Below are 14,647 nucleotides of genomic sequence, written 5' to 3'. Positions count from 1 at the left end.
AAGGGATTAGGTACTAAACAAACTTTTAAGGGCAAAGAACTTACCTAGAGTTGTCAATATGGGCTAGCCCACCCCATTCGGGCTAACTCATACAGACTTTGAAAATTGAAGGTCTAGGTCGGGTTAGCCCATTTTGGTGTGGGTCAGAAAATGGTCGGCCCAGCCCACAAGTACGTGGGCAACGGGCCAGCCCTCTTTTTTTTAAAAGTATATTTGTTATAATTTTTTAAATTAAATTATAATTTATAAATATCATCATAAATATTGACAAGACAATATTACATGGTGTTCGTGTTACTACTTGTTAATCAAATCCACAAATAAAATTATCTTTATAATATTTATTAAGTTTGATTTTTTCAAGTAAAAAACATAAATAGCTAAATAGAAATATTAACCTAATTGTTTTCCAATGATCATAATAAAACACAAAAACTATGACAATATTTCATAGGTTACGGCCTATGTAGTGATTCCCTAGAATTTAGGGAATTTTAAATATATGTAGTACATATTTTATAAACATAATTTGTATTTAAATTGTAATATTTCAAACTTTAAACAAATTTTGAGTTTAGACTCTTGTTATTTTTAATACTCTATTTTATTTTTTTATTTTTATTTGACTCACGGGCCGGCCCTATCCATATTTCTCAAGCCCCACAAATCGGCAAAGCTTATTCAAGCCGGGCTAAAAAACTCTTTTCTTAAATGGGCTACAAAAATCATAACTTAGCCCTATAAAATCACGGGTTAGGTTAGGCCGACCCAACGGGCCTAGCCCATATTGACGGCTCTAAACTTACCCATATCTGATGTATAAAAACTTCAAACTAATTCAATTTTCATGATTAAACATTCTCAACTTAAAAAGCTTTCATCTTATATAAACAGTGATGTTTTGTACTTATAATAATTTTATATGACTAATTTTTAATTTAATTTAATTTCAAGAATGATATCATTTCACTTCACATTATTCTCCATTTCTTATTGGCTGGAGTGGAGAGAGTATAAAAGTTTCACTTTTCTTACAGCCCAAGTACCACTCCCCCCCCCCCCCCCCCCCCCCCCNCCCCCCCCCCCCCCCGCCACACCTATTACCCCCACTTGCATGTTTGTTTGAGCAGAAATTTTACACTGTAAACAAACCAGCAAATCTTGTAAATCCTTAGGACAATCATCACCGTTGATCAAACAATGGACAGCTGAGATTCAACCAAGTGATCAATCACCATGCAACAGATATACACAGAAGAAAATTTCTAACTGCAACAGAATCAAAATATGATCATTCGTTGGTGCAAAATTGCAAATATCTTGTAACCGTCTTGTTGGGGGTGGGGAGGCTTATATGTATATATATACATATACTCCATTGATACAGTAATAGTAGTGGCTGAGTGATGAAAAAGAGTGTAGAAATGTGGCAAGAGATGATGATGAAGGAAGAAGCAGAAGAGGAAGAAATTGAGAGATTATTTATGGGTGTTATGGGAGGATATAAAGATGCTTTCATGCCGCCATTGACAGATTTTTCCACCATTAATGAGATGGGTTCAAGTTCATCAAATGGGAATAAGAGGCACAAAAAAGAAGCTCCTCTTGCTGATGATACTATGCACAAGGAACGTAACAGAAGAGGGAAAATGGCTGAGTTGTACTCTCTGCTTCAATCCTTAGTCCCAACTATCTCCCACATACATAAGGTCATATATATCTATTATAATTTGCTTCAGATTCGAACTCTTTTTTGTTCAATTTCGTAGAGGATTCATATAGAAGTACCCAACTGATTTGGAATTGCAATGTAAATTGATTTGAAAATTTCAGGCGACGAGAGAGAAGATTGTGGCGGAATCTACAGATTACATCAAATGTCTTGAGGAAGAAATATTGAGGTTGAAAAAGTCATTAGTGGTGTACAAACCAGCTTTTTCTCAATGCAGAAACAGGGTTTCTTCTGTTAATGCTACTGTCTCGAAAGGATTAGCATTTTTCGGGATCCAATTTCAGCTCACACAAGGACTGATGACTAACATCTTCTCGGTTCTTGACAAGCATCAGGCTGAGGTTTTGGCTGCTAATATCTCTGTAAGTGACCATCAGCTAACAACTTTGACAGTCACAGTAATGATAGGAAATAATGAAAGTAATATCGTAGAGACTATTCGGAGAGAATTGCTTCTTTTTTAGAATTGTGTTTTGTGATTTATAGGCATTGGTTGATGGATGAAGTTTTTCGAGATCTTTGTTGTGTTGTTGCTGATTATGTATTTATAGGAAATGCATACGAATAGTTCAACAGATGTATTGGATTGAATTCGAAAAAAGTGAAATCAAAACACAAATGTTACAGAAGGAACATATTTTTTTTATTTTAGTATATTATGTTTCAATTGATGGTATTATCCTCATTTATCTGCATATCATGAACTCGATGTGCCATTTCATTTCGAGTAGATCAGGAATTACCTGAGAGCTAAGAATTTGATAAAACCTCAAAACTTCGAGTGTCTTTGCGAGGACCTTTGTTTTATTCCTGCGAGGACGTAAGTATGTTGTTTACTATGTTTCGATTATGGCACTATTTTGTTGTTGTTTTTGCTCCCTTCTGGTAGACTTTGTTCTGCTTACATGTATCCTTCTTTTTTGTACCTGGATTTGCTGTCAAGGGTCTTTCGGAAACTGCCCTCTTTACCCACGAGATAGTGGGAAGGTCTGTGTATATTCTACTATCCAAGTGGGATTTCACTTGGTATGTTGTTGTTGTTGTTGTCGCTTCTCACAGAGTTTCGCCATCACCCTATCAATCTCCTCATCTGCTCTGATTTTGATCTTATCACCCATTGTTCTTAACTTTTTCCTTCTTTCCCCGTCTTCTGTAAAACCACATATGTTATCGCTCTAGTTATTTCGTGTGTCTTAAGCCTCCCATCATCTACCTTCATAACCTCTACACCAACATCAACCAACTCCACCAGCCTAGTATTTATGTATTGATCCAACTAAAGTGTCATGGCAATAATAGGGACCCCGAAATTTATATACTTTCCATTACAGAAAATCCACAATGAGCAAGAATTCTAGCATGAGATGCCCATCCCTCCACAACTAATCTTCTTCTAACCCTGTCAAGATAGTCTTGAGGTAGTGTCTCTTCAATACTTGTTTTATCCCCAACTGGAAACTTGATTATCCATATGAAGTTGATATTGCAAGGCTCTAGTCCTTGTGCGATCTCTCTCATATCTTCCGTATTCAAAAAAGATTCACTTTCAAAGGAACAGTTGAAGCGGGATCCTTCTTGTTTAACCATTGAATCATCTCTGAAGATTCATCTGTGTCAAGGTCTCTAACAAACAATTTCTCCAAAAACCTTTTGTCATTATGATCTCAGTAGATTGCTCTCTGCAATCAAAGAGATCATCTCTTTGATTGGAATTGAACACCTCAATGCTTGAACATACAAAGGAAGAACACATTAGTTGTAGCCCCCATAATTTGGAAATGAATTGAAGGAGATGTTACGGGACATTGCCATTTCCACAGACCATGTAAAATTGATATCATACATGATCAGTTGTGGTTTATGAAACTCAAGAATGTCGGAGAAGGCAGGGCACTCCTCTACAATGGTAGACATGAGATGTTAGACAGTCATACTTATTGTATGGTTCTCATTTTCCGATGGATATGCTAATATATATCTTCTAGCTGGCTGACCTTAAGAGGTGTCATTAAAGTGAATTCTGTTTGTGGACTTCATTAACTTTGAAATCTTTAAGCTCTATAGAAGTTGTTGAAGCATTAATCTTCTGGTTCTTCACTTCTACTTTTTTTTTTTGTACTTAATGTACAATCCAACAATGAAAAACCTTTTTAAAAAAACGTTCTTGTCTTTCACTATCAATTTCGTTGTAATCAATCTTGAACAGTTGAACTAGAATTGGATAGACCAGAATCTGTGAGGCACCTAACTAAAAGCTACCTACTTCTTTAAAGGAGGAAAATGGAATCTATCGTGAAGAATTTGGGATGAAGACAAAGACAAGAGTACAATGTAGAAGAGATAAGAAATTCGAGTGCAATCTGTAATGTCAACAGAAACATTCTTATCATTTCCATCTAATCGAAAGTAGAGAAACACCACAGAGAACAAGAAGAAAAGTATATTTCAATTATTTCATGCATAAAAAGAAAAGAAAATAAAATAACTCCATTTTTGTGCTCTTCTTTTATGTCATACCAAGCTCTTCACTGCTTATTCTTGGTAGAAAGGTGCAACAACTTGTTAACAACTTGATCAAACTCTTCTTCTCCTTTCTCTCTTATCTTTTTCCTCAATTCTTTCACCTTTGCCTTCACATTTTCACCACCATTCTTCTCCATCACCACATTTCTTATCACTTTTGCTGTCTCTTCTTTATTCAGTTTCCCATTTTGATCATCTCTCACAACCTCCATAGCTGTCCCCAACTCGACCGTCATTCTTGAATGAGTATGTTGATCAAAATGCATAGGCATGGTTATAAGAGGAACTCCAAAATGTAAACTCTCTAGTATAGAATTCCATCCACAATGACATAAGAATCCCCCAACACTTGGGTGCTCAAGAATTCTTGCTTGAGGTGCCCATTTTTCCACAATGACACCTTTTCCTTCAACTCTATCAAGAAAGCCTTTTGGTAAAGCATTTTCAATGTTATCTTCTTCACCTAATGGAAACCTAAGTACCCAAATGAAATTCAATTCACTTAGCTCTAAACTATGAGCTATTTCTTCGATTTCCTCTTTGGACAAGAAATATTCACTTCCAAACGAAACATAAACACAAGAGGACTCATCCTTCTTGTCTAGCCATTGGATAATCTTGGAGTTCTCTTCATTCTCTCTAGTTGTTTCCATTTCACGAATAAGTGGACCTACCGGTACGACTTTTTTATTGCTTAGAGTCGAGAGATAATCAACATACTTACCCTCTATTTCATTACAAGTGTTGATCAAAATGATCTCATGGGATTTTTCCAGCCCATTGAAAGCAACATTAGGTCCTATGGAAATGTTCATTTCCGCGGTGAGTTGGAGTTGCTTTGCCTCATAATCCTTGAGGAAAATTCCTGAGAATGGAAAGTCTCTTTTGCCAGCATACAGATAATGGTGATAGAAGAAAGATACGGAAGCAGAACCAATGATAAGGAAATCAATGGCAGGAATTTTTCTTGAAGAAGCAAGCTCTGGTGCCCATGGTTGAAACCCATCAAAAATAAGCAAATCAGGAGAGAGAGAATCAAGAATCTTGGCAAAGGTAGAACCAGCTTCTCCAAAAGTTTGGATCAACGTTGAAAGGAGGTTTTTCGGTAGGCCATTGGTGGTGTGTTGGTGGCTGGGAAGTTGTGGTGATGATGGTAAAGGGAATTCTATTAGTTGGATGTTTTTTGGTAGATTTTCTTGATTGATGGAATTGAGAATGATAGGTGTTGAACAAAAGTATATGAAGAAAAGATTGGTTTTGGAGAGTTTCTTGGCCAGTTCTAAATAAGGGATTACATGGCCATGAGCTAACCATGGAACCATTAGAACTTTCAAAGTTGTAGGATTAGTGTCTTCCATGATGGAAAAGCTCCCTCAAGTTTTTTCTTGTGAAAAATACTTTTATGTTTAGATATTTTATAGATAGAGGAAGCAATGAAGTTGTTACTTACCTAAAGGGAAAAAGGAAAGAATTTGAAAGTGTTTAGGTATTACTTACCAAAAAGTAAAAGGGAAGAACTTTTATTGTGAGGAGAAATCATTACAAGTTACCTAAAACAGAAGCACAATAGGATTACATAATTAAGTTTAGATATGTAGTGTTAAATAACATTCCAAATTACCTCTATACAGAGATTAAGGATATCTCATTAGAGAAAGAGTGTGCAGATGTTAGAGAGACTCCAGTAACTAGCTCAACCTTAAAAATCTTTAATACTTGAGTATATGGACAGTTTGTACGCATCCAACTACAGCTCTAATCTTGATCTAAACTGTACATATAGTTGAACATTAATATATAACAAATGTATACATATACAAAGTTCGTATCAGTATATACTGTCCCAAAAGAGTAGTGAGTGTAACGGTATTCTACACTGGACCACCACTCCCCTGCCACAAACACATCAAAGTCCTTCTATCTCCTATCTCCTAACTCCTGTCCTGTACATTCAAATGCAAGGACTACTCATTTATAGCTATGCTTTTCGTCTTTCTTAACATTGGTGCATCTTTATCATTTTCAAGAAATATTAGAGATGTGATTTCAGCATTAAGATTATTATACCAATGTAAGTGAATAGAAGAGAAAGTGTGAGAATATCAAAGACTTCCTTCTATTTTGCTGATGGAGGAAATGGAATCAACTCCACAAAATATGTAACTACTAATAATAAATTGGTTCCTTTCTCAATTTTGTAGCTCAAAAGTAGTCCCTTGGAATATTATGACAATATGTGTACATGGTGGTATAAATAGTCCTGAATCAACTCATTTGAGTTTTACTCTCACATCTTTAATTTGGAGGTAAAAAAATCATGTCACAAATGCTTCCACATTGCAAAAAGAGTGAAGTTGTGTTGTAATTTGCAAATGGCCATGAATAATGCAGAAATGACATCAAAGAATAAATAGTAGTAATCATGAAGGTAACACCATAAATTTCTTCTGTTTCACGTCCGCTGCACCAGGTTTCAGCAGCACAAACAATCAGTTTTTCTGGAGTAGAAAGTTGCTATTGAGGAAGAACGGGAGGTGCAATCATACGGGTGTTGTATGATTGACAGTGTCTGCACTTCTGCCCGATTATGTGGAAGTATACTTCAGTTGTGTCATTACAGTCATTACAAAGAATCCAAACCTGCGAGTAACAAGTTTAGGTGAGTTAACGCCCTTGGTTGCCCTCTGTAATTAACACCCAAAATAACCAACACATCACAAATATGGGGTCAAAGGAAAAGGAAGTACCTTCTTATATCTAAGATCCTCAGGCATGATTGTCTCTTCAATCTGAACAACGGAAATTTTCACTTTTAGCATAGGACTTCAATACAGCTAGGTAAATAGGACTCTTGAAAAATAAGATTAGAGAAAACTTAACCCCCCCTACCCCAACAACCAAAATAACAAACAGTCTGAAATTGCAAAAGAATTAAGCATTATGCTGGACCATACCACATGGTTCAAAATGCATCCTGTATTTGGCATATGATCATTGCAGACAAAACTCAAACATCTTCGTTAAATGCAAGAACTAGATGTCAGGGTTCTCTTTTCTTTTCCTCTTTTTGCCTTCGAAAAAGAAGGTGAACTGGCACTCTCTTTAGTCTTCTTTACCATAATCAACTAGATTTTTGTGGACGATAGAACAATAAAAAACAATGTTGTTCCAAGACAAACTTATTTAACTGAAAAGAGAGGAGAAAAAAGGTCTTATAGCCCTCTGAAAATGCTATGCTTACACACAAGACTACCCCTCTTCCCGAAAACTTTGCAGGGACTACTTTAGGACGAGGGACAACCGCCCAAAGGGGATTTACTGCACAAGGCCCCCTGCAGAGGAAAGGTTTTATCCCAGCAAATAGAAGATACCCAGCTCCACATAACATAGGCATTAGCACATGTTCGGGAAGAACACAGAATAGTAGAAGATCAGTTATGCACAAGCTGAACTAGTTCCCAAGTGATTTTGCATGCACAAAATTTTTAATGAAAAGATTATGCATCCTCAAATAATTGGACAATTTAAGCGTTTCGTACTGATCAAGATTCAACAAATTGAACTTCGATCATAGCACTACAGTTCTTAGATCAGATTGCTTTAAAACAAAAGTAGTTTTAGAATATGCATAAAACAGAAATCATCCATGAAAAAGTTCACTAAGCATGCAAGCAATTCTATGATGAGATGCACCCTCAGAGAATAAATGTTTAAACCTACCTCCTCATCCATTCTTTTCCAAGCTTTGGTCATGTCTAGAGTTGATCTAGAACATATCGGACAGCAGTATCTGAGTTTAAAATAAAATGGAAGTCAGTTAGCAAAAAACTTGTTATTCAATCGAACAAGACTCAAAAAACAACATAAATAGATAAATACTAAGTGATTACTTGTCACGCTTTATCATCTCATGGTAGCATTCTGTATGCATTGTGTGTCCACATTTCATTACAGTTGTGTCTTTCAGAGAATCAAATAGAAACTGCACTTGAAGAATTAGAGCATTATGAATGACAAGAACATTCAAAGGCGAGATCCACAGGGGTATGTAACGTACCTCATAACAAATGGGACAATGATGCCGCATGGAGTCCTCCACGCACGAGTGGTTATTACGCAGACTAACTGAATAACAAGAGTCTGCAGAATGAAAGTCAGAAATAGGTGAAGAAGCAAATGTAGAAACAAAACAACAAGAGAATCCACAACATTATGTGAATGTCCACTTTGTGCAACACTAAATTAGAAAGAAGAAAGTGATATTTTCACCATACAATTGACAAATTTCCTAAGAGAGCAATGAAAATTAAAATCGGAAGGCTTTGCTCACTTCTCTTACTATAGATTCTCTATTTGCATTGTCTAACCAATTATATAAGAAAGAAAAAATTTAGTCATGACAACAGGTATGTTCAATAAGCCAACTGAATAAAGCATCAAAACATGGTTGCACAACCAGAACTCCGGAAAACACTGAGGACGACACTCCTACATTCCACTACTTGAAGGGAGAAAAACAACAAATTAAAGAGAATCTTAACGTGAAGTTTATATTACATGTGATATTGAGGGTATCATCACTTAACAATCAACAATAATGACTCTAAAGTGTAAAATAAAATCATAACGTTAAAGAATCAAAACTACATTCCTTCTAACTAAGAAGATAGGTCTGGATACTCCCAGATCAAGAAGCAGGACGAGTACTAGAAGAGGAAGCTGAATAAAGAAAATGCAGCTGCACTACGATGTGCTATATATCCTTCCTAGTCAGTCTTTTAAGACTACGTTATAAGAAAAGGAACCTGATTATTCAGATCATGATCATTAAGTTTTAATTACTTATAATCCTTTCTTCACCCCCACAAAACACCGGCTGATAGAGAGTAATTATTAGGAAAAATAGCAAACAAGACTAAACCAATTGGAGTTGCATAGTATAGTCTCAAGAATATCTCATTGATTAATTAACATGTTAGTGAAGAAAATATTAAAGAAAAACATGAGAGAAAGAACAAGAATTTTTCACAAAGCTTTGAATAATAATGTTAAAAAGTTGTGATGCGCACCACACTTGTTGCAATGAAAGAAGTTCTCGCGACCACCAACTCTGTGCAAGGAAAACATGTTAGGGAACTTCGAAAATAGAAGATATTCACCACATAAATCAACAAATTCCCAGCGATATAAATGTTTGAACACTAACCTGCAGATTCCACAATCATCACAATGAAACTGCCCTTTGTCTATCTGTAACAGGGAAGTCCAGCATAAGTATTTCGGCAATGTAATGGCTAAACGGGTCTAAGCCCCAAAAACAATTATGACATCGCCGCGTTTCAGACGTAAACAAGTTAATCACATATTAGTAAAAGGCACAGTTTATTACATCATCATCATAGAATTTGCAGACTTCACAAAAGTATTCTCCCATATTGACACCACAATTCGTACAAACGTGAGCAACCTGAATTGAAATAGAAAAAGACATTGTAGCATCAACTCAAGCAATACCAACGAGAGAAAGAAGGCGATAATTCAAGTCAAACGACAACACGTACTGGCTGTTCGGTATCACAAACTGAGCAGATGACCTGAAATACCCAAAGAACACATATCTCATTATCAGAAACTTTCAACAATTAAATGTAACAGATGAATAACTGGAAATGGAAATAGTAGAGACATAACCTGTGTGACATCTTGTCGAACTAGTTCATGCCTATCAAAAATCTTACGCAACATGCTCTGTTGAAACACACACAGATTAACTTCCATTAGACAGATACTCCCTCCCCCCAATATATTTGACAACTTCTGGATTTCGAGAGTTTTTTCATCAACCATAATATTTTAATGTTAGTTTCCAAATATGTAAATTTTATTTCAAAAGATTCCATGTCAAAATTAAAAGGTTTGACTCAAAATCCGAATTGTGCCACAAAAATCTGGGACAGAGGAAGTAACATAAAAGAAGTCGCGAGCAAGTTACCATGGCTTCATTGTGACAATGTCTGCAGTCAAAGACCTCATTGCAGCAAGGGGCTCTAATCTTGCATCTTCTCCTATAGTGCTTGCATCTATCAAAAAATCCAAAATCAGGACAACTAAGAGAACTGTAAGAAGAAACACTAAAAGGCAGATAATTGAGATATAGAAGAAATTTGTGTTGATTCAACTGATAGTTATTATCTCAGAAAATGATTATTCGAAGAAATTAACTTTCTAAGATAATACTCTCTCCGTATCAATTTATGTGGCACATTTCGGATTTCGAAATTCAAACAAGTGTATCTTTCATATATATTTTGAATTGTCAATTATTGTGATTTAACTTTTAGTAGTTTACAAACATATGCAAATTCTCAGTCAAACTTTAATTGTTTCAGTCACGAAAAACGAAAAATGTTACATAAATTGGGATGGAGGGAGTAACTGTTAACTGAATGAGCAAGATGACAAATCAACTAGAAGAAATCCACTTGAAGATAGGCACCAATGCAAAACTTAGATTGAAACTTACACTGATAAGAAAGTTTGAATGTTGATTCACCTAAACTACTCAAGTTAGACGTTAAATTAACTATATGAGTTTAGCATCTAAAAGAGTTAAAACACAATCAGATCGCCCTCAATACATAAAATTCCACATAATCAAACAGTTTTAAAAAAAAAATCATATCAGATCATCTCACCTGCAATAAATAAACATAAAAAAGGGAAATATTTAGATTACTAGTATTGAAGATGAATATAAAAAAGAGATGGTACCCATAACCCATTTTGCCAAAATCAAGGCGTTCATTGCAACAACCTTCCATTTTTGCAGAGAAAATAGTTACACCAACACCACCACCCACCTTATGGAAAATAGAAGAAGAGAAAGAGAAGAAAGCTGTGGGTGGTGGAGAAAAAAATGGCTCAAAACCCAAAGTGCAATCAAAGTACAAAGAGTAATACTACCATCTTCTCAACTGGAAAGACCCACTTCTACTTTGGGAATTTAAAAATTGCGAGCATGTTATTAAGGGCAAATGTTTGGAAGGTCATACTGGTAACTGGATTTGACGTAATTGGTGTAATTATATTTTTTGTCATATTTGGTTGACATGTAATTGTGAGCATATTTTTAATTTCTTTCTTTTATTTCTATTTTTAATTTTTTCGTTTTAATGTATTTTTATTTTTATTGTTTTAAATTCTTTTTTATTATTTTAATTTTTTAAAAATATTTTTATTATTAATTATATTTCATTTCCTTCTTACTCTCAACATTTACTTCATATGATTCCATGCAATTTTTGATATTATCTAAAATAAATTATTAATATAAGTTTGTTAGTACTATAATTTTTAAATTAAAATAGAATTTATTTTTTAATAAAGTTATGACTTAACATTTTCTTTTCTTTTAAATTATTTTAAATAATTATATTTATGTATGTAAGGTTGAATTTAAAATCATAATCAAAATTCATGTAATCAAGTACCACATAAATGAAAGTGAGGAAGTAGTAGAAATAATAATAAAAATACGAAAAATGGAAGAGTGGCTATAGCTCAAACCCCAAAGTTGAATAAATCTGAAAATGTCTTGTAGTCAAGTGGACACATTTTCATCTTATGGGGATGAATAATTGAGATTAAAATAAGATATGGGGATACCAAAAATGGAAATAAGTGGATATGCTACAATTTTGGGATAACGTGCGAGGGGGTGGGGTATGGGAGACAAAAGGACAGGCGCCGGCATTATTAGCAAATGGGAATGCAATGAGTAAAACAAAAGATTTAAGAGTAACTATTTCTTGGCATTTACACAAACAAGTGTAGTTGGCTGACAGTCATATCTCACATGGTGATCTCTATTGGTTGATCTAGCATTGGGAGATGATCCCTTAAGATGTTCATTAACTATAATTAATACTCCCTCCGTCCCTATTTACTTGTCCATATTTCCTTTTTTGGTTGTCCCTATTTAGTTGTCCATTTTGACAAATCAAGAAAGGACAACAAATTTTTTCCTATTATACCCTTATTTACACTTCTTGAAAATTGTAAAAGTGTATGTTGTTTCCCTCCAATTTATTTCACTTTAATTCAAATAAGTGGTTGTAATTTTGAAGTGAAAAGTTGTCATAAGGGTAAAATTGTAACTTCACTGTGCTAATCATTGTTGCCTTAATCTATGTGTCATTTCTAAAGTGGACAACTAAAAAGGGACGGAGGGAGTATAATTAAGTGGTAAGTATTTTTTCATTCTCAATCAGAGGTCTTGTTAATTTCTCTTAATGAAATTTTTCATGTTGCACTATTTTGGTTTGATACGTCCACCTACGAGACTCACCTTTGACTTTCATCTCGGTAGGTGTATTATTATACAAGTTCGAGTCCTCCTAAGTATGAAGACATAATAAGGTTTTATAGGTATAGTTTTGATAATTGCGCTTCAAAGTTATAGTTCCATTTGATATGAGGTTGTGGTTTGTATATTTCGTTTATCCGTTTGTATATATTTCACTTGTAAATTGAAAATGATAAGTATATACAAATGGAGGTTGTGGTTTGTATATTACGCTTGTGAATATACAAACAGTATAAAGTATATACAAAATATGTATTTATACATGGAGATTTTTCACATATAGTCACTCAAAAATAACTTAATTATACTTCATAGCTATAGTTTGTTAATTACGATTCGTAACTACATGTTAGATGGGGGAGAGAGGCGAGCGATATTGGGAGAGGGAGGAGAGAGGTGAGCGAGAGAGGACAGAGAGTGGAGAGAGGCAAATTGTATATGTATACCTGTCAAATAATTGTATATATATGTGTGTGTATATGTAACTGGTATACATATGTATTTGTATATCTGGCGAACGAGAGAGGCGAACTGTATATGTATATCTGTCAGATAATTGTATATATGTAACTGGTATACATATGTATTTGTATATCTGGAGAGCGAGATTAGGAGAGGGAGGAGAGAGGAGAGCGAGATTGGGAGAGGGAGGAGAGAGGAGAGCGAGATTGGGAGAGGGAAGAGAGAGGAGAGAGGCTATTTGTATTTGTATATCTATCATATCATTGTATATATATACATATGTATAATTTGTATTTGTATATGTATAAGCGACGTAATTACAGTTAAAAGTAAGTTGTGAGCCGTAATTAATTCAAACTATAGCTATGTTAGCTAATTAACTAGTATATGTTTGCTTATCTGTGTGATTTTCCCTAAGAAAAACGAGTAAAAAGTAAAAAATTAAAGAGAAAAAAACAATTGAGCCCTTTTTTTCTTTTCATCCAATAAGGTTTGTTCTTCACGACCCACCCCACCACCTTTACCAACAGGCCCACCCTTTCTTCTTCCTCACACCCCATCACCTTCGTCGCCGCTCTCAGTCACCACCTGCACCACTCCCTTCTTCGACGAATTCTCCACCTTCTTCTCCTTCTTCGAAATCCTCCACCTCCACTATATTTCTCATTCTTCGAACTGCCCACCTGCACCCCCTCTTTCTCCTTTTTCGAATCCCACCGCCCACCAACACCTGCCTTACCCCTTTCTTCTTCGTCTTTGGCCCCCCCCCCCCCCCCCCCCCCCCCCCCCCCCCCCTTTTTTCTTCTTCTTTTGCCCCCCCCCCCCCCCCCCCCCCTCTTCTTTTGTCTTCTTTGAAACACTCCCACACACATTCCTTCATTTCAACTTATTCTTAGAAATAATGAACAAGGAAAAATGAAAAAGTCAACAGCTTATTGTTGCTTCAAGATCCTACTTATGAAAGCGTTTGTTGATTGTGATGAACTTGAAGCTTTTTTTATTAAAAAAATTATAATTTCTTCATCTCAAATTAGTTTTTCAATTGTTATTATTCACTTATATTGATAATGTGACTTAAAAATTGAATGTTTTCTAGCCTTTGATAGGTAGAGTTTGATTATATTATTTTGAGATTTTTTATTTATTTTTATAATCTTGGATTAATCCTCTTTAATTTTTTATTTTTTTTTACCTTTCTAAAATTGTATAAAATAAAAAGAAACAATTTAAAAAAAAAACTCAAATAAATGTCAAAACAACACCTAAATTATCCTCATTTTTTTAATTTCATACCTAAACTATGGAAAGTGTGAGTTTCATACATAAACTATCACTTCTCAGTTTGAGAAACACACGGCAGTGGTGTGTGTAATGCATTCTCTCTTTTATTTAAAAAAACATTGACACATGACATTCCACATAGATAAAATATTTCACTTTGACAAAAATTAGAAAATAATTAATTAAAAATTAAAGTATTCTATCTCAAAAAAATATTTTATAAAAAAAATAAAATTTAAATATTCTTACCCCACTCCACCACCTCCTACCCGTAACCCCCCCCC

At 34.8% G+C, this 14,647-nt stretch overlaps 3 protein-coding genes across 3 annotated transcripts; 1 reads left to right on the top strand and 2 right to left on the bottom strand.

The window, feature by feature from the left end:
- Window positions 1-1,372: 1,372 nt before the first annotated feature.
- On the top strand, window positions 1,373-2,327 carry LOC125874882 (uncharacterized). The gene is made up of 2 exons (XM_049555930.1): window positions 1,373-1,709; window positions 1,834-2,327. Exons 1-2 carry the CDS (start codon window positions 1,407-1,409, stop codon window positions 2,194-2,196), a joined length of 666 nt encoding a protein of 221 aa, XP_049411887.1. The 5' UTR covers window positions 1,373-1,406; the 3' UTR covers window positions 2,197-2,327.
- A 1,930-nt stretch (window positions 2,328-4,257) lies between these two features.
- On the bottom strand, window positions 4,258-5,613 carry LOC125854318 (UDP-glucosyltransferase 29-like). The gene has a single exon (XM_049533832.1). It carries the CDS (start codon window positions 5,611-5,613, stop codon window positions 4,258-4,260), a length of 1,356 nt encoding a protein of 451 aa, XP_049389789.1.
- An 818-nt stretch (window positions 5,614-6,431) lies between these two features.
- LOC125874848 (E3 ubiquitin-protein ligase MIEL1-like) lies at window positions 6,432-11,129 on the bottom strand. Its single transcript, XM_049555887.1, has 12 exons — window positions 11,027-11,129; window positions 10,248-10,335; window positions 9,947-10,003; window positions 9,817-9,849; window positions 9,645-9,722; window positions 9,462-9,505; window positions 9,325-9,365; window positions 8,313-8,395; window positions 8,146-8,237; window positions 7,976-8,045; window positions 7,003-7,044; window positions 6,432-6,895 (listed from the first exon to the last, which is right to left on the bottom strand). Exons 1-12 carry the CDS (start codon window positions 11,074-11,076, stop codon window positions 6,770-6,772), a joined length of 804 nt encoding a protein of 267 aa, XP_049411844.1. The 5' UTR covers window positions 11,077-11,129; the 3' UTR covers window positions 6,432-6,769.
- Between the last annotated feature and the right edge of the window lie 3,518 nt (window positions 11,130-14,647).

The sequence above is a fragment of the Solanum stenotomum genome, chromosome 1, assembly GCF_019186545.1.
Source record: "Solanum stenotomum isolate F172 chromosome 1, ASM1918654v1, whole genome shotgun sequence".
NCBI classification, from domain to species: Eukaryota; Viridiplantae; Streptophyta; class Magnoliopsida; order Solanales; family Solanaceae; genus Solanum; species Solanum stenotomum.
Note: the sequence above shows the minus strand (reverse complement) of the source record. Positions and strands in the feature narration are given on the sequence as shown.

Bases quoted from the DNA above. Each gene is read 5' to 3' on its own strand.
- LOC125874882 (XM_049555930.1), top strand. From the start codon at position 1,407: ATGAAAAAGAGTGTAGAAATGTGGCAAGAGATGATGATGAAGGAAGAA. The intron at 1,710-1,833 runs GTCATATATATC...TGAAAATTTCAG, and splicing joins CTATCTCCCACATACATAAG to GCGACGAGAGAGAAGATTGT.
- LOC125854318 (XM_049533832.1), bottom strand. From the start codon at position 5,613: ATGGAAGACACTAATCCTACAACTTTGAAAGTTCTAATGGTTCCATGG.
- LOC125874848 (XM_049555887.1), bottom strand. From the start codon at position 11,076: ATGGAAGGTTGTTGCAATGAACGCCTTGATTTTGGCAAAATGGGTTAT. The intron at 9,723-9,816 runs GTACGTGTTGTC...ATTTCAATTCAG, and splicing joins TTTGTGATACCGAACAGCCA to GTTGCTCACGTTTGTACGAA. The intron at 8,396-9,324 runs GTGCGCATCACA...TTCATTCTGCAG, and splicing joins CTTTCATTGCAACAAGTGTG to ACTCTTGTTATTCAGTTAGT.